Consider the following 23550-nt stretch of genomic DNA (forward strand, 5'->3'; position numbering starts at 1 on the left):
AGGTATGTATGAGCGTGGAGAAATAGATATATAGATATAGGGTGCACATGGGGATGGATAGATGGGGATTGATAGAAGGGTATGCATATGAGGATGGGTGGATGGATACATAAAGGTAAAGGTGTGTAAAGGCACAGATGGACGAAGGGTGCATCTTGGGATAGATGGGGTGTATATTGGGATAGATAGATAGATAGATAGACATAATGCATGTGGAGCTAGATGGGGTGTGTATAATGATGGATAGAGGGATACAGTGCTTGATTTGTAATGCAAGACACAGCAAGGCTTAAGCAATAAGGAACCAGGACTCAAGATTTTCTTATATTCATAACTGACACGAGGGACAAGGAGTCCTGTGGCACCTTATAGACTAACAGATGGATTGGAGCATAAGCAGATGCACGAAGTGGGTCTTTGCCCACGAAAGCTCACGCTCCAATCCATCTGTTAGTCTCTAAGGTGCCACAGGGCTCCTCTTCGCTTTTGCAGATCCAGACTAACAGGGCTGCCCCTCTGATACACAGCTGGCATGGTGAGCCCAGAGGTGCTGGCCCAGAGACGCCAGGACAGCGGGTGCCGGGCTCTGCGCTGCTGGGCCGGGGAGGCCAGGCTCTGAACTGTGGGCCCAGGGGGTGGCTGGCCGGGGGGGAGCGGGCTTGGGGGTGCTGCCGGGACGGGGGTGCTGGATTTAGGGGTGCCAGCCGGGGGTGGCAGGCCGGGGAGGGGGCCGGACCAGGGGGGCCGGGCCGGTAACTGGGTGTCTGCCTTGCAGCCCGGCCGGGCGCGGCGGCAGGAGCGAGGCCACGGGGACAGGCGCGGGGCTGGCGCTGCCCGGCGCGCGGGGGACTCTAATAACAAAGGCAACTTCCTGTTCCCAGCCTGCTCGGCTGCGAGAGCCGCCAGCTGCCGGGCGGGGGCAGGGCCGGTCCCAGCGCCAGAGCCCCCTCCAAGGGGGGGGGGTGCAAAGGAGCCGGGGTGAGTGGGGGGCCGGGCCGGGGGCGGCGGTCAGAGCGGAGGGGGCGCAGCAGCAGCAGGGGCAGGAAATTGCAGCCTGTGGGAAGTGGGCAAAGGGGATCGGGGCGAGGGGGGGCGGTGCAGCCAGCTCTGGGGGTGCACGGGGAGGGGACTGAGCAGCTGGATCTCCAGCCAGCTCTGGGGGTGCACGGGGAGGGGGCTGAGCAGCTGGAGTTCCAGCCAGCTCTGGGGGTGCACGGGGAGGGGGCTGCCCCCTGCCCGCTCTGGGGGTGCACGGGGAGGGGGCTTCCCCCTGCCAGCTCTGGGGGTGCACGGGGAGGGGGCTGAGCAGCTGGATCTCCAGCCAGCTCTGGGGGTGCACGGGGAGGGGGCTTCCCCCTGCCAGTTCTGGGGGTGCACGGGGAGGGGGCTTCCCCCTGCCAGTTCTGGGGGTGCACGGGGAGGGGACTGAGCAGCTGGATCTCCAGCCAGCTCTGGGGGTGCACGGGGAGGGGGCTGAGCAGCTGGATCTCCAGCCAGCTCTGGGGGTGCACGGGGAGGGGGCTTCCCCCTGCCAGCTCTGGGGGTGCACGGGGAGGGGACTGAGCAGCTGGATCTCCAGCCAGCTCTGGGGGTGCACGGGGAGGGGGCTGAGCAGCTGGATCTCCAGCCAGCTCTGGGGGTGCACGGGGAGGGGGCTTCCCCCTGCCAGCTCTGGGGGTGCACGGGGAGGGGGCTGCCCCCTGCCAGCTCTGGGGGTGCACGGGGAGGGGGCTGAGCAGCTGGATCTCCAGCCAGCTCTGGGGGTGCACGGGGAGGGGGCTGAGCAGCTGGACCTCCAGCCAGCTCTGGGGGTGCACGGGGAGGGGACTGAGCAGCTGGATCTCCAGCCAGCTCTGGGGGTGCACGGGGAGGGGGCTTCCCCCTGCCAGCTCTGGGGGTGCACGGGGAGGGGACTGAGCAGTTGGATCTCCAGCCAGCTCTGGGGGTGCATGGAGAGGGGGCTGCCCCCTGCCAGCTCTGGGGGTGCACGGGGAGGGGGCTTCCCCCTGCCAGCTCTGGGGGTGCACGGGGAGGGGGCTGAGCAGCTGGACCTCCAGCCAGCTCTGGGGGTGCACGGGGAGGGGGCTGAGCAGCTGGACCTCTAGCCAGTTCTGGGGGTGCATGGAGAGGGGGCTGCCCCCTGCCAGCTCTGGGGGTGCACGGGGAGGGGACTGAGCAGCTGGACCTCTAGCCAGTTCTGGGGGTGCACGGGGAGAGGACTGAGCAGCTGGATCTCCAGCCAGTTCTGGGGGTGCACGGGGAGGGGGCTGAGCAGCTGGACCTCTAGCCAGTTCTGGGGGCTGCCCCCTGCCAGCTCTGGGGGTGCACGGGGAGGGGGCTGAGCAGTTGGATCTCCAGCCAGCTCTGGGGGTGCACGGGGAGGGGACTGAGCAGTTGGATCTCCAGCCAGTTCTGGGGGTGCATGGAGAGGGGGCTGCCCCCTGCCAGGTCTGGGGGTGCACGGGCATGGGGCTGCCCCCTGCTAGCTCTGGGGGTGCACGGGGATGGGGCTGCCCCCTGCCAGCTCTGGGGGTGCATGGGGATGGGGCTGCCCCCTGCTAGCTCTGGGGGTGCACGGAGATGGGGCTGCCCCCTGCCAGCTCTGGGGGTGCACGGGGAGGGGGCAATAGCAGCTGGACCCCCAGCCAGCTCTGGGGGTGCAAGGAGGTTCCTGGTGTCTCCTGGCACTAGATGTGTTGGACACAGTGGGACTTTCTGCCCCCATTCACACCACTAATGCCCTCTGCCTGCCCAGCCCTCAGGGCAGGAACTCTGCCCCCCCCCCCCCCCGACTTTCTGTCTGTCTGTCCGGCCATCCCCCGTGTCCATAATACTTTTCAGCCAATTATAACTCCCCCCACCCCCCACCCCTATGAAGAGGCAGTTTTCAGGGAGCCCCTTCCGCTCTGGCTCCCAGCCCCCCAGATGTTTGCCCTGACCTGGGGTGCGTCCGTCTGTGCAGGTGCCGGGGCTGCGATGGAGGAGTGGGCGCTGCTGGATGAGAGGCAGAGGGAGCTCTACAGGGACGTCATGCAGGAGAACTACGGAGATGCCATCTCGCTCGGTGAGGGGCCAAGGTGGGGGGCGGGGGGCATCAGCTCCCTAGGGCTGCAGGCAGAGGGATTGTCACCCGACATCTCCTTCCCGTGGGCTGATCCAGTCCTGGGCTCTCTCCTCCAGCCCTGCTCCCCCCTTCCCACAGTGTCCCTGGGCCTGCCCTGCTCCCCCCCCCCCATGCCCCGGGCTCTCCCCAACTGCCTCTTTCCCACAGTGCATCTGGGGCACCCCCTCCCCACAATCCCCTGCCCACCTGTTCCTCCCTCAGTGCCCCACTGGGCTGTCTTTGATCACCCCGATCCCTTTCAGAACGGGACGCCTCTGCGCAGAAGGCATTGCTGCTGACGTGCCTAAGCGTGGTGCTGACGCGCCTCCCCGCAGACGCCGGGCGCGGGCACACCAGCACGTGCTAGCTACGGTCCAGAGAACTGCCGAGTTGAAGGACAGTCGCGATCTATCTGGTTCCATCACCGTAGCATCTGGGCACCTCATGCCCCTAGTGCATTTAACCTCCTAACACCACGGTGAGGCAGAGCTTTTCGCCCCCGTGGGGAAACTCGGGCATGGAACGGCTAAATGACTCGCCCATGGTCATAGAGGAAATATGTGGCAGAGTGAGGAACTGGCTAGCATCCTATAACCATTGGGCCAGCCTTCCTCTATGCCAGATAACGCCGTTGGGGGTGAAGTTGGCAGAAGTTTTTGGAGTGACAGATTTCTTGAAAAATGGCCTTTTTTCAAAATAGTTATTTTCATGAAAAATGTGGTGTTAAAAACCATTTTTTTAAAGTTTTTTTTTAACAGAAGTGAGAAATGAGCAATGGAAGGGTTTTTCCATTTTCCATGTTGGTGGTGACGTGGAAGAAAGAGAGAAAAATGTCAACAATTAACAATTTTCAACAGAAAAATGTCATAGATTTCCATTTAATCTGGCGCGTTTTTAAGTGAAAAATGAAAATTAGCACTTAAAAATATGAAAAAACATTTTAAAAACGAAGAATTTTCAGCATAGTAAGTACCCCTGCTTCTGGAACTTCCACTCCGAGTCATCTGATGAAGTGGATTTTACTCATGAAAGCTTATTCCCAAATCAGTCTGAGGTGCCACAGGACTCTTCATTGTTTTAACATAGAAAATGTTCATGGCAAATTCGTGAGGGCTTTTTTATTCTGCTCTTTTCAAAAACGTGAGAAATGATTTTTTTTTCAAATTTTATTTTTTCTATTTAGTCTCCTTTTTCTGTGGGAGGGGAAGAGGGAAAGCCCTCAACGAATTAAAAAGTGGACATTTATATGTAGCTATGTCAAAGAACACCTGAAGAGTTCTGCACAGCTCAAAAGTTTCTTTCTCACACCACAAGAAATGGATCCAATAAAAGATATTACCTCATTTTACAATTGGAAATGTTAATGGAATATTAAAACAAATATTTTTTTGTTTAACAAAAAAGTGAAGAAAATCAGTAGAGTCAGTTTCTAAAATTTCCTGGCCAGCCCCTTTTTCTTTGGAAAATTTAAAAGGGGGCGGGGGGAGGGGAAATTTCACAACAATGTTTGGGTTTCAAAAAAGTACTTTTCTAAAAACGGAAAACTTGTGTTGTTTTTCAGATTTCTTTTCCTCATTTCCTCCACCTTTGCTGTGGCAAAATGAATGAAAGGAAATAAAGGAGAAAAATCCCTCAAACTTTAGAAAATGAACGTTTTCCAAACTGAGTTATTTTTTTAAACATTCTATGTTTTTTTTCATGATGAACTTAGAAAATGATCTGTCTTTTCCAGTTTCCTCCCCCATCTCCCAATTCCTCTCCTTTTTTCTACAAAAAATAGAGATGGGAGGAGGAAATGGGCGGGGGGGGGGGGGGGACCAAAACAGGATGATGGAAAATTTTAGGTTTAAAAAAGTTATTTTTAAAAAACAAAATTACATGGAATTGGGTTTTCAACTTCCATTTTTTCCATTTTCCCCTTTCCTTTTTATTGTAGAGAAATAAAAAAAATGGGGAAAACAAGAAAAACTTCAAAAATAAATGTTTTCAAGGCCATTATTTTGGGGGGGTTATTTTTAAAAATTGTAATTTTTAATTTTAATTAAAAAAAATTAATGAAGAGGAGAAAAGAAAATGGATTTTTTTTAAAGTTTTTCCTCCCTCATTTCTTACCCTTTTTCCATGGCAAGTTGGGGGGGGGGGATTTATTTATTTATATTCTATTAGTTTTGATACAATTAATGTAATACAAACATTACATATTTTATTTTTATTGCTTTGGCTTGTATAATATGTAATACAATATACATCATTAACAGAGGTTGGGAAGGATTTAATTTTTATCATTAAATGTTGCTAAATTTCCTTCTTCCCATATACGCACAAACCGACAAAAAATGTTTCCATTGATGGTCATCAAAATTTGCAGATCGAGTAAGACTTTATAGGCAAACTCCAACTCTTTAGATTTTTGAATGAGTGAATTGTTACTTCGGGTATTGTAGCATGTGACACTGACAATTTGTGTTTAGCAGACGTAAAGCTTTAACATTTGTCTGACACGTTCTCCTTAATTTCCCATAATTGAAAATTGCGGGGGGAGGGGAAATGTTTTAAGGCCCCTTTGAACAGTTGTGAAAATGTAAATGGATAAACATCTAAAAGTTTAAAAATCAACATTGATATTATATTGCAAAATTATAAAAAAAAATAATTCTACCAAGTGATATTAGACCCTTTTTTCTTGCCACTTAAATACACTGGCAGATGTTTGGATTATTACAGAATAGTGAAGGCATTGTGCTTATATTGTGTTATATGCTTTTTTCATGCTTCTCCCTTCTCTATCCAGGGTCAGCTACTTTTGTAGCAGGATAATAGAATATACTGGGAAATGTGTTGGTTATTATGTAACAGTGGAAGTACTTGTCAATTACTGTTGTATCAGGATTCATGAAATAGGCAAGGCTCTTTTTGTGTTTGTGGACAGCCCCATGTGTGTCCTGCCATGGAATTCGGTGCATGGAGATGCTCTTGGCCCTCCACGCACAATCCTAGTGAGCCCTGCTGGGAAGATAACAAACCTGCTTTCCTCCCGCTGGCAGGATTCCCTGTTCCCAAACCAGCTGGGATCTCCTGGATGGAGCGAGGGGAAGAGCCGTGTGGCCCGGATCTCCAGGGCTCTGAGGAACAGGAGATCCCAGGTGAGCACCAAGTGACACCATCCAGGAGTGATGGGAAAAGCTGGGATCCTTCTGGCTTCCATCGGCCCTACCTGACTCCTGGCCTTCCCCGGCCTTTCTCGGGGGGCTCCATGGGCCCTTGGAGCAGAACCGGCCCCTCCCCTCGGGGGAGGTAACACTGACCCCAGGGAGGTGGGTGTGCATGGGGCTGGAGGGATCGCTGGCATGGGGATGGGGATGGATGGATGGAGAAGGGGACTGTAAGGGGGTGGAGAGAGGGAGGGATAGATGAGACATGTATGGGGTGGACGATAGGGATATGATTGGTTAACTGGGGTTTTCCACACCTAGTGGGCGAGTGTAAGGATGGATGGATGAGTGTGTGGGGGTGGATGAAGGGAGTGGACGTGTGTAGGAAGGACAGGTATTGGGACGCACCGCTGGAGGGGCTGGGAGTGGAGGAGGGGTCTGTGCAAGGACAGGTGGGTGGATGGTGTGGGGATGGGTGTGCACAGGGAGGGAGGGAGGGAGAGAGGGATGGGGGCTTACAACAATGGGTCAGTGGGGGGTTTGTGGAGACAGAGGGAGGGGTGAAGAAATGGGTGGGTGTTTACAGGGCTAGATGGGCTGGAAGGGGGAGCAGGTGCGGAGGGAGGGGTGGCGTGTATATGCGGATGGGTGTTCACGGAGTGGCAGCCCTCTCTGGCGCAGGCGTGCCCGGTGTGTCAGTGACAGCCCTCTCTGGCGTGGGCGTGAGCCCTGCCTGTGCCCTCGCCGTGCCCGGTGTGTCAATAGCAGCCCTCTCTGGCGTGGGCGTGAGCCCTGCCTGTGCCCTCGCCGTGCCCGGCTTGTCAATGGCAGCCCTCTCTGGCACGGGCGTGAGCCCTGCCTGTGCCCTCGCCGTGCCCGGTGTGTCAATAGCAGCCCTCTCTGGCGTGGGCGTGAGCCCTGCCTGTGCCCTCGCCATGCCCGGCGTGTCAGTGGCAGCCCTCTCTGGCGCGGGCGTGAGCCCTGCCTGTGCCCTCGCCGTGCCCGGCGTGTCAATAGCAGCCCTCTCTGGCACGGGCGTGAGCCCTGCCTGTGCCCTCGCCGTGCCTGGCGTGTCAATAGCAGCCCTCTCTGGCACGGGCGTGAGCCCTGCCTGTGCCCTCGCCGTGCCTGGCGTGTCCGTGGCAGCCCTCTCTGGCACGGGCGTGAGCCCTGCCTGTGCCCTCGCCGTGCCTGGCGTGTCAATGGCAGCCCTCTCTGGCGCGGGCGTGAGCGCTGCCTGTGCCCTCGCCGTGTCCGGCGTGTCCGTGGCAGCCCTCTCTGGCGTGGGCGTGAGCCCTGCCTGTGCCCTCGCCGTGCCCGGCGTGTCCGTGGCAGCCCTCTCTGGCGTGGGCGTGAGCCCTGCCTGTGCCCTCGCCGTGCCTGGCGTGTCCGTGGCAGGCCGCAAGCCCTGCCTGTGCCCTCGCCGTGCCCGGCGTGTCCGTGGCAGGCTGCAAGCCCTGCCTGTGCCCTCGCCGTGCCTGGCGTGTCCGTGGCAGGCCGCAAGCCCTGCCTGCACTCTTGCTGTGTCTCCCAGCAGGCGAGGGGACAGCGAGCGACAATGAGGATGAGGAGGCGGCGGAGCCTCCCCGGCAGGAGGAAGAGTCTCCGGGGCCGGATGCCCCCAGCCACCCTGACTGGGCCGAAGCCTGCGAGAGCTTGTGCCGGCCCCCGCAGCGGGGGGGCCGCTGGGGCCCCTATGGCCGGCGGCGGCGGGTCAGCACCGCCCCGCGGGCCCAGCCCCGCTTCTTCGACTGCCCCGACTGCGGGAAACGCTTCACGCTGAGCTCCCACCTCATCCGGCACCAGCGGGTGCACACGGGCGAGCGGCCCTTCGCCTGCGGGGTGTGCGGGAAGAGCTTCTCGCAGCGCTCGGACCTGGGCCGCCACCAGCGCACCCACACGGGCGAGAAACTCTACCGCTGCACCCAGTGCCAGAAGAGCTTCAGCGAGAGCTCCCACCTCATCCGCCACCAGATCATCCACTCCGGCGAGAAGCCCTTCAAGTGCAACGTCTGCGGCAAGAGCTACGGCGACAGCTCCTACCTGGCCGTGCACCAGCGGGCCCACACCGGCGCCCGCCCCTACCGCTGCCCCCTCTGCGGCAAGAGCTTCGGGCGCAGCTCCACCCTCATCCGCCACCAGCGCGTCCACGCCGGCGACAGCACCAGCGCCACGGGCCAGCCCGCCCTGCCCACGCCGCCGCCCCCGCCCCGGCCCAACGCCCGCCACCTCCGGATAGTGGGCTGGCAGTGGGGGGTGGAGTGAAGGGAGGGGCCGCTTGGGACGTGATCGGTCACCATTGGGGGGTTGATTACCATGGTGACTGGTCAGTACGGAGAGACTTGGTGGGCTGGTTACCCTGGTGACTGGTCCATATGGAGGGGTTTGTTGGACTGGTTATGCTGGTGACTGGTCCCTACACAGAGGCTTGGTGTGTTGGTTACCATGGTGACTGGTCCATGTGGAGGGGTTTGTTGGACTGGTTATGCTGGTGACTGGTCCCTACACAGAGGCTTGGTGTGTTGGTTACCATGGTGACCGGTCACTATGGAAACGCTTGGTGGGCTGGTTACCCTAGTGACCGGTCACTATGGAAGCGCTTGGTGGGCTGGTTACGCTGCTGACTGGTCCCTACAGAGGGCTTGGTGTGCTGGTTACCATGGTAACTGGTCACTAAGCTGGGGATTGGTAGTTCAGTAGCCATGGTGACTGACCACTGATGGGGAGGATTGCCTGTCCGGTTCCCAAGGACGATGGGTCACTATGAGAGAAGGAGGGGATGGGTGGTTTGATTACCACGGCAATTGTTGCTAAGGAGTCAATTGGTTCTTTGGTTGCTAGGGGAAACTTGTCAGTCAGAAGTAGGTGGGCCGACAGTCTGTTCCCTGGGTGTGGGGGGTGCGCGAGGCTCCAGCTGGGGTCGCTCGGCCTAGCGCCATTGGGTCAGTGGGGTCAGGCCCTAGCTGGGTCACTTGGCCTAGCGCCATTGGGTCAGTGGGGCCAGGCCCTAGCTGGGTCACCCGGCCTAGCGCCATTGGGTCAGTGGGGTCAGGCCCTAGCTGGGGTCGCTCGGCCTAGCGCCATTGGGTCAGTGGGGCCAGGCCCTAGCTGGGTCGCTTGGCCTAGCGCCATTGGGTCAGTGGGGCCAGGCCCTAGCTGGGTCACCCGGCCTAGCGCCATTGGGTCAGTGGGGTCAGGCCCTAGCTGGGGTCGCTCGGCCTAGCGCCATTGGGTCAGTGAGGTCAGGCCCTAGCTGGGGTCGCTCGGCCTAGCGCCATTGGGTCAGTGGGGCCAGGCCCTAGCTGGGTCGCTTGGCCTAGCGCCATTGGGTCAGTGGGGCCAGGCCCTAGCTGGGTCACCCGGCCTAGCGCCATTGGGTCAGTGGGGTCAGGCCCTAGCTGGGGTCGCTCGGCCTAGCGCCATTGGGTCAGTGAGGTCAGGCCCTAGCTGGGGTCGCTCGGCCTAGCGCCATTGGGTCAGTGGGGCCAGGCCCTAGCTGGGTCACCCGGCCTAGCGCCATTGGGTCAGTGGGGTCAGGCCCTAGCTGGGTCACTCGGCCTAGCGCCATTGGGTCAGTGGGGCCAGGCCCTAGCTGGGTCGCTCGGCCTAGCGCCATTGGGTCAGTGGGGCCAGGCCCTAGCTGGGGTCGCTCGGCCTAGCGCCATTGGGTCAGTGGGGTCAGGCCCTAGCTGGGTCACTCGGCCTAGCGCCATTGGGTCAGTGAGGTCAGGCCCTAGCTGGGGTCGCTCGGCCTAGCGCCATTGGGTCAGTGGGGCCAGGCCCTAGCTGGGTCACTCGGCCTAGCGCCATTGGGTCAGTGGGGCCAGGCCCTAGCTGGGTCACTCGGCCTAGCGCCATTGGGTCAGTGGGGCCAGGCCCTAGCTGGGTCACCCGGCCTAGCGCCATTGGGTCAGTGGGGCCAGGCCCTAGCTGGGTCACTCGGCCTAGCGCCATTGGGTCAGTGGGGCCAGGACCTAGCTGGGGTCACTCGGCCTAGCGCCATTGGGTCAGTGGGGCCAGGCCCTAGCTGGGGTCATTTGGCCTAGCGCCATTGGGTCAGTGGGGCCAGGCCCTAGCTGGGTCACTTGGCCTAGCGCCATTGGGTCAGTGGGGCCAGGACCTAGCTGGGTCACTCGGCCTAGCGCCATTGGGTCAGTGGGGCCAGGACCTAGCTGGGTCACTCGGCCTAGCGCCATTGGGTCAGTGGGGCCAGGACCTAGCTGGGTCACTCGGCCTAGCGCCATTGGGTCAGTGGGGCCAGGACCTAGCTGGGTCACTCGGCCTAGCGCCATTGGGTCAGTGGGGCCAGGTCCTAGCTGGGGTCATTTGGCCTAGCGCCATTGGGTCAGTGGGGCCAGGACCTAGCTGGGTCACTCGGCCTAGCGCCATTGGGTCAGTGGGGCCAGGTCCTAGCTGGGATTCCTCGGCTGTGACTCTGTGGGAGCCGGAGGGGGGGGGGATGGACCACGTAGAGGTGCTATTCGGCCATGGCTCCATTTGGGTGAGTGGGGCCACACCACGCAGGGGTATTAATCGGCCGGGGGTCAGTGGGGCCGGACCACACGGGTGTTAATTGGCCGGGCTCCATGGGGATCAGCGCGTCGCTGGCTGCCAGCAGCCAGCCATGTATCCTGGACGTTCTCAGACTTGTGACACTATAACCCGACTGATCTTTCTATTTATTTACGGTTCCCTGGCCCGTGCCCGCAGCGTGTCCTAGGTTTGCCTAGCTTAGATTGTAAGCCGACGGGGGCAGGAACCTTTCTTTTCTAGACCTCTGTCCGAGCTCTGTGCACAGCCACTGGGACGCGGAAATGTTTAATAATAATAAAAACCTAACGACGAGTCACCTCGCAGCCCATCCCTCCCAGCGCCAATCGCCACCCAGTCCACGGCCCGCACCCCGGGATCGGAGCCAGCACAGAGAGCTCTTGGGGTCTGGACTACTTAGTTTGGACAGGGCTGTTGCTTATATGCAAGCCTTCTTCTGGGTAATCAGCCCTAGCACCCTGTGTCTGGTTCCCAAGGGGCAGGGGGTGATGGGCTGTCATAGCACAGTGTGCCCAGGAGGGGGCTGTGCAAACTCACGCCTCCCAGCACACCTGCCTTTGGGGTGAGCGGTTCCCAAAGGACCCCCATGGCCTGAAGCTGGGGAGGTTACGCAAGGAAACCTGGGAGCCAGCTCTCCTGGGTTCTAGCCCAACAGGGGAAACTGAGGCAGGAACCAGGGCACAGAAAGATACCAGGAGCCCTGTTCTAATAGCCCCTCCAGAGCCTGGGAGCTAGCCCAGGAGTCCTTGCTCCCTACCCCTACCCACTAGACCCCACTCTGCTTCCCGAGCCAGGTAGAGAACCCAGGGGTCCAGGACTCTCACCCCCACAGTAACAAGTGGAATGGAAAACAGGAGCGGGATCCTGCAGCTCCCGGGTGGGTCGGGCCAGGCGGAAATCGAAGCAACAGAGGCGGAAAAACGGCCTGCCTGTCGGGTGCCAGGTGCTTCCCCGCCCCATGCCCGGCCACCTGGCTGCCTCCACCCCCTGGGTCTGGATTCTTGGAAAGAATACACCATAAGCTGTTCCGGTCAGACCAGTTCTGCCAGACAGCTCGCCTGCCCCATAGCGCCCCCTAAGGGGAGCGGTCCCCTGCCCTGGGGCTGGATCGGACCCAGCACCCCCTCCAGGGGAAAGACCCATATCTCTCATGCCACTTTCCAGTCCCCATGCAGGCAGGTTTACAAAAAGGAAATTCTCTAGAATAAATAAAGGTGACGGTGAGGGGAAAACCGGCTGAGAGTCCTGGCAGGTGCTAAGTTCCAGGCAGAGAGGAAAGAGGCTGGGTGCATTGTTTGCTTTTACCCCATCGTAAAACACTCTATGATTTCCGGCTAGACACTCTTACAGTTCCTGTTTGTAGCAGGGGATGTGCTCTCTGCAGGCTCCCAGCCCCATACCCGAGATGGTACCGGGTGTGGACAAAATTGGGGGGGGGGTTGGTTTTGAGTGTGGGAATGGAACCCAGGAGTCCCAGTTCCCAGCTCCCCTATTCAACGCCACTAGCCATCCAGAGCTGGGGACTGAACCCAGAAATCCTGGCTCCCGCCAATGTTCCCTGTAAGCTGAGTGCTTGGGCGACCACTCAGCTGCTTAGCAGAGCCCCACAGCTAGCATGCCTTGGTGCACCTAATAAAATTTATTCCACACATGGGTGGAAAACATTAGACTGCTGAGTCCCACTCCTCTGCTGTAACCCACCAGACCCTGTTCCCCTCCCAGAGCCAATAATAAAACCCAGGGCTACAGCTACACTGCAGAGTTTTTGCACAAAACCAGCCGTTTTTGCACAAAAACTCGCAGAGTGTCCACATTACAAGTGCATTTTTGCACAAGAAAAAGTACAGTCGATCGCCAGAAGACAGGGCTTTTTGCGCAAGAGTTACTCTTTCCACAAGGAATACGCCTTTTTGTGTTAGAGCTGTTGCACAAAAAGGCGCGTGTGGACGGGTGCACAGGTGCTCTCTGATGGCCATTCACAGAATGGCCGTCAGAGCTTTCTTGCACAAGAGCATCCGTGGCAATGCGGATGTGGCAGTGTGGATGTGCTCTTGCACAAGAGGTGTTTGTGGAACATCTCTTCCACAAACAGTTCTGGCTTCCGGGCCTTCCCTGCTTTCAGCTGACTCAGCTTCCCCACCAGCGACTGGAGGTGTGTGTGGCGGGGAAGGAAGTAATTCTGTATTTGATGTCAGTGGGGTGGGGGGTCTGGGAAGGGCAAGGAAGTGACCTCACTATGCAAATGAGTGGGCAAGACCAGGATGCCTTGGGATGTTCAGTCCTGGACACGGGAGAGTCCTCTCATGCCAAAGCTGCCTGGAAATCACCCACTACTCAGAGCAAACCCCTGTGCTGGAGTGGGGAGGGATTTGCCCCACTGGACCTTCACAGGAAGAGATGTGATTCCTGTTTCCTCTTCTCACCATGAGTCACAATTGATGGGTCTGTGAGTCTTGTAGCTGAGCACACAGGACCCCCCCCCCCCCAGAGCTGGCAGGCTGGGGTAATGGGGATGCAGGCTGAGGGGTGCTGATGGATGCGCTTGGGGAGAGAGATGCGTGCATGCAAAGAGTGAGCCGGTGCTAGGAACACTTTGGTTTTTCGTTTGTTCTGCTGGGACCTCTCAGTTGCAGCTGCTGCTCCACTCCCAGGGCACAAGCTAGACCCCAGGAGTCCTGGCTGCCCCCCAGCTCTCGCTCACTAGACCCCACTCCCAGAACCAGAGCCAGACGTCCTGGCTGCCCCCCAGCTCTTGCTCACTAGACCCCACTCCCAGAACCAGAGCCAGACGTCCTGGCTGCCCCCCAGCTCTCGCTCACTAGACCCCACTCCCAGAACCAGAGCCAGACGTCCTGGCTGCCCCCCGGCTCTCGCTCACTAGACCCCACTCCCCCCGCCCCCAGAACCAGGAACAGAACCCAGGAGTTCTGCCTCCACGCTCCTCTCCCCAGCTGGCTTCTTTCCTGCCCCCAGCTCACATTGTGGCTGGAAACCCGATCTGGTGAGGACGTGCAGCAACGCCAATCCCTGTCGGCTGGCACAGCCTGGGCACCTATTGTATCTGTCACAAAGGGACCCCGCCCTGCCCCCTCCCGCACTGCCTCCCCCAGCCTTGGCCCCTTCTCATCCCACATTTCTCCCTTCAAGTCAGGGCCTGGCCTCCAGACCCCCCCCCCCCCCTTGTGGGGTGGGTCAGGCCTTCCTCTGGCCTCGGGCCCAGGGGCACGCTGCTCAAGGCTGGTGGAGGGGGATGGGAGTCCTGGGGGGAGGGGAGGAACGAGAAAGGGGGATTAGAGGGGTTGGCATGGGGAAGCATAGGGGAAGGAAGCAGCAGAGGCAAGAAGCCGAGACTGACAAAAGGCCAGAGAAGGAGGAAGAATCTTCAGGATATAACTCCCCCCATCATGTGACTTTGGGACTTTCAGGCTGGGGTGTGCCCCCCTCCCTGTCCCATTCCCCACCCCATAGGAGGCGTGTGCCTTGGGGGGGGGCAGGTGGGGACAGGGCCCAGCCTGCCTATAAAGCAGCCACACACCTGGGGCTCAGGTAACAGCAGAAGCCTGGATCAAGAGGAGCACATGAGAAGCTCCCTGCTGACACAGCAAATTCAGTGAGGGTGGAGGGGTGGCTGGAATCAGCCCTGGGGGGCAAGAAGAGGAGATACCGGGATCAGCCACTAGAGGGTGACAGGAGACGTTGCTGCGATCAGCCACCAGGGGGCAACCGGCGACGTTGCTGGGACACACCACTAGGGGGCGACAGGAAAATAGATTGGGAGCTAAATCTTGATTGGCACCCGCTGGATCCCAGCACTCCAGAAATGCCGCCCACCCTAGGTAAGTGCCCTTGCAGCAGGGTCTCTGGGAAGATTTAACTGAGCTTCAAGCACCTTTGCTCTTAACCCACTAGACCCCACTCCCCTCTGGCTCCCAGCTTCCCTGCTCTAATCACTAGACCCTGCTCCCTTTCAAGAGCCAAGGATGGACCCTCAAAATCCTGGCTTCCAACCCACCCCCTCTCTAACGCCCTACACCCCACTGCCCTCCCAGTGGGTAATGTATGATCCACAGCCTCCAATCCAAACCACTGTGTAAATCTGGTTCTGGATTTAATCGCTCCCCATCCTCTGGCTATTGGCAAATGCAGGGGCCCAACTGAGAGAGTCACATGGAAATTCCAGAGTGGAATATGGCTCTGCACTGGATTGGGGATCCATAAGGCAGACTAAATAGCAGAGAAGCCAGACAGGGATTCCTACAGGGGGCAGATGGCCGGTATAACCCAGAGTTGTGCGGGTAGAACCCCAGCAAAAGAGGCTGCTAGAGGAGGAGCCTGTGATAGACAAGAGCAGAGGGATGGTGGGGGCGGTGGGATCCCAGCAGAGGAAGAACTGGCTGCCATTGCCCAGAGCAGAAGGATGGTGGAGGCGTGGGATCCCAGCAGAGGAAAAAGTGGCTGCCATTGCCCAGAGTAGAGGGATGGTGGGGGCGGTGGGATCCCAGCAGAGGAAGAAGGGCTGCCATTACCCAGAGCAGAGGGATGGTGGGGGTGGTGGGATCCCAGCAGAGGAAGACGTGGCTGCCATTGCCCAGAGCAGAGGGATGGTGGGGGTGGTGGGATCCCAGCAGAGCAAGAAGTGGCTGCCATTGCTCAGAGCAGAGGGATGGTGGGGGCAGTGGGATCCCAGCAGAGCAAGAAGTGGCTGCCATTGCTCAGAGCAGAGGGATGGTGGGGGCAGTGGGATCCCAGCAGAGCAAGAAGTGGCTGCCATTGCTCAGAGCAGAGGGATGGTGGGGGCGGTGGGATCCCAGCAGAGCAAGAAGTGGCTGCCATTGCTCAGAGCAGAGGGATGGTGGGGGCGGTGGGATCCCAGCAGAGCAAGAAGTGGCTGCCATTGCTCAGAGCAGAGGGATGGTGGGGGCGGTGGGATCCCAGCAGAGCAAGAAGTGGTTGCCATTGCCCAGAGCAGAGAGATGATGGCAGCCCAGCAAAAGTGTGTCTCCCGCTGAGGGAAAGTGCTGTGACTGGGCAGGCCAATGGCTGACTCGCCAACTAAGCCTCTCTCCCCCCTTACTCCTGCAGCCCAGAATCTGCTTGTGTCCCTGGTCCTGGTCCAGCTGGCCCGGCCCGACCCCAATCCCAGCGCTACGACTATCGCCCAGACTTACAACCTGGCCCGGCTGCTGCAGGCCAACTCTACAGCATTGCTCAACACCTACGTGAGTGCTGGGCCCCCAGGGTGCCAGGGGCTCTGTGGCCTCAGGAGGTCCGGGAAGTCATTGTCTCTAGCGCCCCAGAGGGGGAAGGCCTCCTGTCCCATCCCCCCCAAGTCAGTCACCCCACTCAGGGAAAACACAGATGACAGATTTCACTCCAGTCTCTTGGTGAGTCCTCCAAGGTCCCTCTCCCCCTGACGACTGGAGAGTGTGTGTGTGTGTGTGTGGGGGGGGGGGGGGTGTGCGTATGTGTGGGAGGGTGTTTCAGCTGCCCCACCTGGGGTCCCTTGGCTCCATCCCCATCCCCAGCCCAGCCAATTACCCAGTCCACAAGCCTGGATCACAGCCATAGCCCAGAGCACAGGGATGGTGGGGGCGGTGGGATGTGGCCCAGACAGCAATTCTGCAGCTTGGATGTGCTGGTATGCCTGGACCCTGGGAATGCCAGAGTGCGGGACGGTGATGGGATAGGGTCTGAGGCTGCCCCTTTAGCCCCATGGGAATTCCCACCCCAGGCATCCCCCCATCGCGCCCAGAGATGCCCTCCCCTTGGCATTCTGCTTCTGCATGTCCATACAGTCCCCATTCCAGGGTGGGGAAATTGGGGGGTGTTGGAAGGGGGTGTGCAGGGAGGATAGGGCGCAATCTTGGGACAGAGCTGGGGGAGGGGACAGGTATTGGGGGAAGGATGGGAGCTGAGGTGGGGAGGCCACTAGGCGAAGGCAGCACATGCCCTGACTCCCCACTGTTTGTGTTCCCCTCCCAGCTGAGCGCCCAGGGCTCCCCATTCAGCGACCCTGGTTTCAGCGCTGTGGGGCTGCGGTGGGCGGGCGTGCCAGTGGCCACCCTGCCGTTCCTGGCCTGGCGCACCATGGGCGACGCAGAGCGGCTGACACGGAGCTACGGGGCGTACGCTGCCTTTGACGCCTTCCTCCAGCTGGTGTGGGATGACCAAGCCGAGCTGTGCCCCGGTTGCTCTGAGCTGCTGGCCATGCTGGGCGCAGCCCGGGCCCGGACCCGAGGCCTCCTGGCCAACCTGACCTCCATTATGGCTACCATGGGCATCCCAGCGCCCCCTGCTGCAGACTCCTTGAGCTTGGAGGCGACTGGGGTGGGGGCATTTGAGAGGAAGTGCCGGGGCTATGTGGTGTGCCGGGAGTATCAGGGCTGGATTGACCGGACCGTGAGGGACTTCACACTACTCAAGGCCAAATACCCTGCCTAGGGGCTGCTGTCATGCCAGGCATTGCCTGTGAGTATAGAGACTGGGCCATACATTTCCTGTTGGCCCGGAGCATGGCCAGCATACTTCCTGTTGGCTAGGACATGGATTTCCTGTGATCCTCAATCCTGGGCCATGAACTTCCTGTTAACATATCAAGGGGGCTACGCACAACCTGTTGGCCTATGGCCTGTGCCATGCACTTCCTGTTGGCCTAGTGGATAGCCAATGCACTTCCTGTTGGCCTAGTGGATAGCCAATGCACTTCCTGTTGGCCTAGTGGATAGCCAATGCACTTCTTGTTGGGCTATGGCATAGACCATGCACTTCCTGTTGGCCTAGTAGATAGCCAATGCACTTCCGGTTGGGCTAGGGCTTAGACCATGTACTTCCTGTTGACCTAGTAGATAGCCAATGCACTTCCTGTTGGGCTATGGCTTAGACCATGCACTTCCTGTTGGCCTAGTAGATAACCAATGCACTTCCTGTTGGGCTATGGCTTAGACCATGCACTTCCTGTTGGCCTAGTAGATAGCCAATGCACTTCCTGTTGGGCTAGGGCTTAGACCATGTACTTCCTGTTGGCCTAGTAGATAGCCAATGCACTTCCTGTTGGGCTATGGCTTGGACCATGCACTTCCTGTTGGCCTAGTAGATAGCCAATGCACTTCCTGTTGGGCTATGGCTTGGACCATGCACTTCCTGTTGGCCTAGAGAATGGTCAATACACTTCCTGTTGACTTGACCGCACACTTCCTGTTCGTGTCTGCTTCAGGGAATCCATCATATGCATGGGGCCCAAATAAAATTATTGGCCTACTGGCTAGGCCATGCACTTCCTCTATGCCTGGAGGATGGCCAATGCACTTCCTGTTGTCCAATAACATGGCCCATGAACTTTCTGTCCTACATTTCCTATGAACCCTATTTCTTCCCCTCCATAGCAAAGATAAATGATTCGAAAGGGTTTTTTTTTTTTTTTTTTTTTTTTGAGGGGTTGATGAAGTCAGTCGATTTTCCTCCTCACATCAGTTCTGGCCCAAACCGAGATGGGGAAAGTTCCTCTTGTGACAGATGTGATGATAATTATCACAGCAATAACACCCAGCTCTCATCCACAGACCTCAAAGCACTTCAAAGAGAGAGAAATATAATTAGCCCAAGTTTACCTATGGGGAAACTGAGTCACAGCCAGGGGACTTGCAGCGCCGGGGATAGAACCCAGGAGTCCTAAGGTCCACGGGTTTACGTCATAGGCCCCCAAATCCATTACAGTCGGCATGTGAACAGCATTAATAGATGTTTTAAAATCCCCTTGTGTTTATGTCCAAAAGAAACATGAATTTGGATTATTTATACTAATTAACAGACTAGCTGAATGTTGGCTTGAATTTGGGGCTTCTAATAGTTGGAGACCTCTTGAGGCCTTATCAAGGTGAAATTGCTGTAGGTTTACGGAAGGAAACCAAAATACATGTTCCAAAAGCACTTTATAAAGTGACGTGAGACTCCAAGCCAGTGCAGACATGCAGCTGCCTCCGGGGGTTGGACAGCTTGGGAAGAGCCGCCCAGAAATGCTGCATCAGGCTGTAATGAAGCCTAAAACTTGATGCCTTAAAAGTCATTGTCAAATGTCTTGTTACTTGTGTAATTTCCTCGGATTGCCTATAAATGTACCGATTTTAGTGGCTGTGACTGCTTGATTGTTACAGTAAGCCTAGCTGCTACTACTGTACAACACATTTGTCTCTCTCTACTCTGTATCCACTCGTGGTTGGCATTTCATTGGTGAGCGGGTAGCCTCACGTACAGCAAGGAGGTTCTCGGCCTTAAAAACATGGGTTGCTTCCGTTTGAACTCCGGGGAATCTCTGTTAGCAGTACAGGGCATATGACACACAGAGGAGCAATTCTGAGTCTAGCCAGTGGAGGGGAATGCTTCTCCCTCACAAGTACCCACTCATGTCTCTTTGTAATTGTGTCACGAGATTTTTTTTTAAATTGGTGTTTTTGACACCCAATAAAAGTTCTGATTTTTTTGAGCTAAAACTCTTGTGCTGGGATCTCTCCCTGACTCAGGGAGAGGAGAGGGGTGGGTTGGAGCAGGGAGGCGGAAGAACGTGGGTTCTATCCCTGGGTTGGGTGGGGGACATGATACACTTTCAGCTTCTACCAAAAATACTTTATTAATTATTATTACACTGTGATATTGTCTAGGAACATACCTCAGTCTGAACTACTGTTATGGGCGTAAAGTCCCTCAGTACTGGGGGTGCAGAGGGGACCCCTCCTAACCCCTCTGCATAAATCATGGGGGAACTGTCTGTAGTGATAAGGAGGGGGGCATTGGAGATGCTCACCCCAGAACTCAATGGGGGAGGCCTTCCTACGAGTCCTCTGGAGTGGGGGATGCGGGATCCGCTGGGGGAAGGGAGACCCCCCCAGCAGTGTGAAGGTTAGGGGGGTTCCGTGGGGGAGGGTTAGGGGCAGGGTTACTTGGGGGCAGATGCAGGGAGTCTTGTGGGGGGGGCGGCGACAGGGCAGAGGGAAGGATGGGGGAGGGACACTCACAGTGGGTATTTGGTGGTGAGACGCACCAATGCGTCATGGCTCCGTGCGGCCCAGTCCCGGTGCAGCCGGCACACGTGGTACCCTCTCAGCTTAGCCAGGAAGGCGTTGGGGGGGGGAGAGCCCAGGTTGGGGGCAGGAGAGGGGGGGCCAGGCACCCCCAAGGCGCCCATGAGCCCCTCCAGGTTCACAGCCAGCCCCCGGCACTGACGAGCTGCCGCATCCAGCTGCCGGTGCAGCTCCGAAGCCAGAGGGTTGAGGTCGTCCTGCTGCTGCTGCACGGCACCCAGGAGTCCGGGCAGGGCGGCGTAGGCCACGGCGAGGTGCCACAGTCGCTCCCCGTCACTCAGTGCCAGCCAGGCCTCCAGGGAGACGGGGGGCGAGGGCAGGCCAGGCACTGTCATTGCAGGGGGCTGAAAATTGGCACTGCTGAAAGGCTCCCCCTGGTGGCGCACCTGGAATGGAGAGAGACTCCGTCAGGACTCCGGGGTTCTACCCCCAGCTCTGGGAAGGGAGCAGCGTCTAGTGGTTACAGCAGGGGGGGTGGGCATGGCCTGGGATCCCAGAGAACTGCCTGAAGCACTGAGCTGTAAGAGCGGCAGTGAAATCCATGACACATTTCATGCTTGAAGGCCCACCATTAGGTTCAAGAGTCAACAGGGGAACAGAGAGAGGGGGTTTCCCCTAGGACTGAAGCCAGGCAATAGACAAAAATGTGTAGGCAAGTGGGCTCGAGGGGACAGCAAGACACACACAGAGAGGAGTCCGATTCCCCCCCCGGCCCACCCCTCCATGCTCACATATTCTGCCAGCAGCTGTTCCGAGCAGCGCTTCAGCAGCACGGTCAGGCTGTGCGTCTGCTTGATCTTGGTGGCCACCTCTTGCTGGGCAGAGGAGGAGGCGGCGGCGGAAGGGCGCAGGTTGGCACGATCAACTGGAGAGAGGAAGTTCACAAAGGGGTCATTCGACTCATGCCCAGAGCCGCCAACCTCTGGAGCAAGCTCCTGGGCTCAGAGGCCGCCTCGAGGGAAAATTAATTCAGCGCAAGATCCCTCTCCCTGCCCCCTGGAAAAATGCTGGTGAGATGCAGCCACCTCTGGGGTGGGGCGGTGGGGAAAACAGCTGCACGCAACGGGTCCTTCTGTCTGCCTGCAGCATGGCACCTCCTCCTGCCACCCGGGGGCACTGGAGCCAGCACAGACTGCGGGAGAGCAAGCCCCCCCCCCACCCCGCTGCTGACCCATTTCCTCCCCTAGGTGTCAGGTGCACCCCACCCCTCATTGTACCCAGTGTACTACTTCCCCGCCAAGCCCCAGAGAGCCCATTGTTCTGACCCAGCAGAGCAGAATGACCACAGGCTCTCCGGGAGGGCAGTTCTGCCCAATGGTTAGAGCAGGGAGAACAGACCCAGGAGTCCTGGTTCCCAGTCCCTCCCTCCGCTCTAGCCACTAGACCCCCCTCCCCTTCCCAGAGCCCCCTAACTGCCCCTTTGCGTTGATCTCTCAGCAGGGCCATGCCCGCCCCAGCACAGATATTTGGTCACATCACGTCCATCCGCCCCCACCCCCAGGTTCCCAGCCGGACCAATGGCTAGGGGGGCGGGCCAGGAACCTGGAGAACCCTGCTAGACCAGCCCGGCTGGCTCTGTCCCGGGCCCCTGCCCACGCCACAGGAGCTGGCCAAGGCCGAGAGTGGGACCCCTAGGAAAGCGTCATAGTTCAAGGCCCTTCTCCGCCTTGGCAGATGCCAGTCTCCTTGGGGGCGGGGGAACATTGCCAGTGCTTTGTGGGGTCTGTCCCCAGCCTGGGAGGGGAGCGGAGTCGAGTGGGTATGGGCAGGAGGGCTGCATGTCAGGACTCCTGGGTTCTCAGGAAGGGAGTATGGGCCAGTGGTTAGAGCACGTACAAGTATTCCCCTGAAAGCAGCCCCAGTGCGTCTGGCCACAGCTCTGCGGCTGCCCCTCACATCAGCCCCCCGGCCTCGGGGGGAGGAGGGGTCGCACCAGTGGGACCTGACTCCCACATCTCGGAGAGCATGTGGCGGGCTCTTGGTTCGAGACCCGAGCGCGCTCGTCCCGCCCCGGATCCCTCTGGCGCCCAGACGCTGCATCTGTCAATCATTAGCCAAAGGCAGGCGGCCCAGAGATGGAGCCCGCAGTGGCTGGGTGGACAGCAGAGCCCACACCTGGCCCCGGAGAGGCCCCCGAGGCAGGGCAGGGTGGGCAGAAGGAGTTAGCTCCTGAGGGGGAAGTTTCTATGGGCGAGGGGATTTTCTGGGGCTGCCTCAGCTCATTGCAGGTACCCCAGGTCTCCCCTCCGATGCCCCCCAACTGTCTCCATCACCCCTCCCTTCCAATCCACCCTGAGCCCCCTTTCCCCCACAAAGCCTTGCTCCTGCCCCCAGATCAGGATCTGCCCCTGCAAGGAACATCCCCAAATGCTGTGTCTGGTGGGGGCGGGAGGGACTGAGTTATAACAGCTGGGGAGAGAACCCAGGCCTCCTGGCCTCAGCCCCTTTCCTGCTCTACCCACTAGACCCCACTCCCCTCCCAGAGCCAGGGCGAGAACCCAGGAGTCCTGGCTCCCCTACCTCTCAGCACTTCCATGCTGTGCCAGCCGCGCACACTTGTTGCTGTCCCGCAGAGCCCGGTCTGGGGGCGGGAGCCGGGGTTTATATCCCCTCCCAGCCCTGCCCCCCCCGCCCACGCCCCTTTCCCAGCGCCCGTGGGAATGCCAACAGGCTGAGCTCACGGTCCGGTGGCTGGAGCTGCTCCTGTAGGACTGTGCAGTGAATGATTTGTCTGATCCTAACCTGGCGCGGTCCGGCAGGGACGCGGCCCAGGCGGATCGCCCCCCCTAGGGCCGTGGGGGAGGGGAGCCGCCGTCCCGTCTCTCCCTGGGCGGGCAGCCCGCCCCACGCTCCTTAGTTTTACTTCGTGAGTCTTTGCGCCCCTGATTAGGAGGCACCCGGGGCCAACGCCCCACCCTGGCAGGGGGGAGCCTCCGGCATAAACACATTCCTGAGCCGGCTTAAAGGGGCCGTGGGGCGGGAGGGGGGCACAGGTCCCGTGTCTCCGTCCTACACCCCTCTGGCCTCGCCCCCTGCTCCTCCCGCCCCCAGCGCTGCAAAGCCCCCTCCCCGAGGAGGAAGTAAGTGGGGGCGTCACGGTGCGCTGCCCGGCAAGAGCCAGCAGGGAGCTCTGGGAAGGGCTGGCAAGGCCCTGGGTTGCAATAGAACAGTACCTGGAAGAAACTCAATTCCTTTCCCCCGGCTATTCCCATTAGTCAGCTTTGGAGAGAGATGGTGGGGCCTAGTGGTTAGAGTGGGGGAGGCTGGGAGCCAGGAGTGCAGCGCTCCAGCCCAGCTTTGGGAGGGAAGCGGGGTGCAGTGGTTAGAGGGGTGGCTGGGAGCAGGGGTAACACCTCGGACCCTCCCTATGTGACCCAGCTCTGCGGAAATCCACAGACCCCCCCACCCGTCAGCAGGGGGCTTCTGGGCTTTCCTAAGCCTCTCTACGTGCAAAGACAGGAGGCAGCGAGGTACAGGGTCCACCGAGCTGCAGGTACACACCCCCAGCTGCGCCCCCAGCCCTGCCGGTGCCCCTCATTCCCGCCTCCCAGCCCTGCCGGCGCCCCTCACTCCCGCCCCCCAGCCCTGCCCCCAGCCCTGCCGGTGCCCCTCACTCCCACCCCCCAGCCCAGCCGGTGCCCCTCACTCCCACCCCACAGCCCCCACAAGC

At 58.9% G+C, this 23550-nt stretch overlaps 2 protein-coding genes across 3 annotated transcripts in view; one reads left to right on the forward strand and one right to left on the reverse strand.

Moving 5' to 3' along the window:
* The first annotated feature begins 835 nt into the window (after positions 1-835).
* Positions 836-23550, forward strand: part of LOC142829296 (uncharacterized) — a 52705-nt gene continuing 29990 nt past the window's right edge. The window contains exons 1-6 of the mRNA XM_089778863.1: positions 836-978; positions 2963-3064; positions 6148-6246; positions 7790-8516; positions 8893-8917; positions 16960-17205. Coding sequence (XP_089634989.1) covers positions 2977-3064; positions 6148-6246; positions 7790-8516; positions 8893-8917; positions 16960-17205 — 1185 coding nt within the window. The 5' untranslated portion in view covers positions 836-978; positions 2963-2976. The remainder of the gene's footprint in view (positions 979-2962; positions 3065-6147; positions 6247-7789; positions 8517-8892; positions 8918-16959; positions 17206-23550) is intronic.
* On the reverse strand, positions 18223-22554 carry CTF1 (cardiotrophin 1). Of its 2 annotated transcripts, XM_089779112.1 has the most exons (4): positions 22401-22554; positions 20612-20745; positions 19815-20266; positions 18223-18376 (listed from the first exon to the last, which is right to left on the reverse strand). In XM_089779112.1, exons 1-4 carry the CDS (start codon positions 22414-22416, stop codon positions 18334-18336), a joined length of 645 nt encoding a protein of 214 aa, XP_089635238.1. In that variant the 5' UTR covers positions 22417-22554; the 3' UTR covers positions 18223-18333. The 2 variants fall into 2 exon arrangements, with proteins under 2 accessions (XP_089635238.1, XP_075784832.1); XM_075928717.2 differs by lacking the exon at positions 18223-18376 and having other exon boundaries at positions 19411-20266.

This window comes from Pelodiscus sinensis, chromosome 5 (genome assembly GCF_052426305.1).
Source record: "Pelodiscus sinensis isolate ZL-2025 chromosome 5, ASM5242630v1, whole genome shotgun sequence".
In the NCBI taxonomy this organism is placed as follows: domain Eukaryota; kingdom Metazoa; phylum Chordata; order Testudines; family Trionychidae; genus Pelodiscus; species Pelodiscus sinensis.

Excerpts from the sequence above, each read along its gene's own strand:
- CTF1 (XM_089779112.1), bottom strand. Across the intron at positions 20,267-20,611 it reads AACAGCTGCTGGCAGAATAT|GTGCGCCACCAGGGGGAGCC; the intron begins GTGAGCATGGAG and ends TCTCCATTCCAG. Across the intron at positions 18,377-19,814 it reads CTCACCACCAAATACCCACT|TGCTTTGAGGTCTGTGGATG; the intron begins GTGAGTGTCCCT and ends CTCTCTTTGAAG.